Source organism: Formica exsecta, unplaced genomic scaffold (assembly GCF_003651465.1).
Source record: "Formica exsecta isolate Colony F162 unplaced genomic scaffold, ASM365146v1 C16422656, whole genome shotgun sequence".
NCBI classification, from domain to species: Eukaryota; Metazoa; Arthropoda; class Insecta; order Hymenoptera; family Formicidae; genus Formica; species Formica exsecta.
The window spans coordinates 1-1,506 of NW_021848095.1; the positions used below are offsets into that span (position 1 = coordinate 1).

Here is a 1,506-nt window from a genome sequence, read left to right on the forward strand (position 1 = left end):
TGGGCTCCTCCGCATGGAATAGAGTTAAGAATCGACGTGTTAAACTCCTTGATTCTAACTTTGGTGAATTTTATAGCGCTGATTAGCGTGCTTTATAGCTTTTATATTAACGAAAAAGAAATTAGCAAAAACAAAATCACTGGTTTTTACTCTCTATTTCTACTGTGCTTAAGCGGACTGCTCGGGATTCTAGTAACAAACGACATATTCAATCTTTATGTTTTTTTGGAAATTTCATCTCTTTCTTCTTATGTATTAGTTTCAATGGGGAGGGATAAAAAAGCCTTGGTTGCAGCATTTGAATATCTAATTAGTGGCACTATAGGGGCAACGTTTTACTTGTTTGGTGTTGGGCTTTTGTACTCCATGACAGGAACGCTCAATATGTCTGACATGGCTGAAAGAATAGTTCCATTATACGATAACAACATCATAAAACTTGGCACATTGTTCATTTTTGTTGGTCTCTCAATTAAAATGGCACTGTTTCCATTAAGCAGGTGGCTGATTAATGCATATAGTGAGGCGCCAAGTTTCATTAGCATATTCTTTTCAGGCACAGTGACAAAAGTGATGATATATGTTTTCATTAGGATCTTCTATACTGTTTTCCATCAGAATTTCTTCTTATTTAAACCATCACTAAGCAACGTGATAATTATCCTCGCACTTTGCGCTGTTATATTTGGGTCAATATCTGCAATAACTGCAAAAGATATAAGAAGACTGCTTGCTAATTCTAGTGTCAGCCAAATTGGTTATATAATTTTAGCACTGAGTTTTAACTCAAAAACAGGTGTATTTGCAGCAATTCTTCACATAGTAAACCACAGCATAATAAAAACATCTTTATTCATGGCTGCAGGATGTACTTCTTACAAATTTGATACAACAAAAATAGAGAATTTATCGGGACTCAAGAAATCAATGCCTTATACAGCACTTGCGTTTATTCTACTTAGTTTAGCATTAGTCGGTGTGCCGCTAACAAATGGCTTTGTAAGCAAATGGTATATAATGAAAGCAGTTATAGAATCTCGCGCGTGGATTTCCCTGATAGCTTTTGCTGCCGGTTCTTTTCTTGCACTAATATACATGTGGAAGATGGTAGAGAAAATGTATTTTGAAAATAGTGCAGCATCAAGCGCTGGAATGACACTAGGCAAAATTAATGATGTGCCATTTCCTATGCTTTTCTGTCTATTGTTTATGGCAGCTTTAACAATAGTAACTGGAATATATAGCACTCCAATTCGGTTAGTAGTTGAGAAGTTGGTTTTTTGATTTTTATCTTTGTTTCATATTTTACTATACTTTAAGGTTATAAGTGTGGATAGGCTGAAGAAGATTCATTGGTTATTAGTCATTAACGTGATAGCGCTGTTTTGCGTTGGCATTGCTGTTCAATACTCTTCTGCTGGAGGAAAGTGGGTACCATTTGCAATTCACCAAATAGTCATATTTTCCTTCTTTTTCCTACTCGCTATAGCTATGTCATTCATAGAG

At 35.5% G+C, this 1,506-nt stretch overlaps 1 protein-coding gene across 1 annotated transcript; it reads left to right on the top strand.

Moving 5' to 3' along the window:
* The first annotated feature begins 27 nt into the window (after positions 1–27).
* LOC115244948 (NADH-quinone oxidoreductase subunit N-like) lies at positions 28–1,463 on the top strand. Its single transcript, XM_029823006.1, has one exon. The coding sequence runs from the start codon at positions 265–267 to the stop codon at positions 1,282–1,284; it is 1,020 nt and encodes a 339-aa protein (XP_029678866.1). The 5' UTR covers positions 28–264; the 3' UTR covers positions 1,285–1,463.
* The last annotated feature ends 43 nt before the right edge of the window (positions 1,464–1,506 follow it).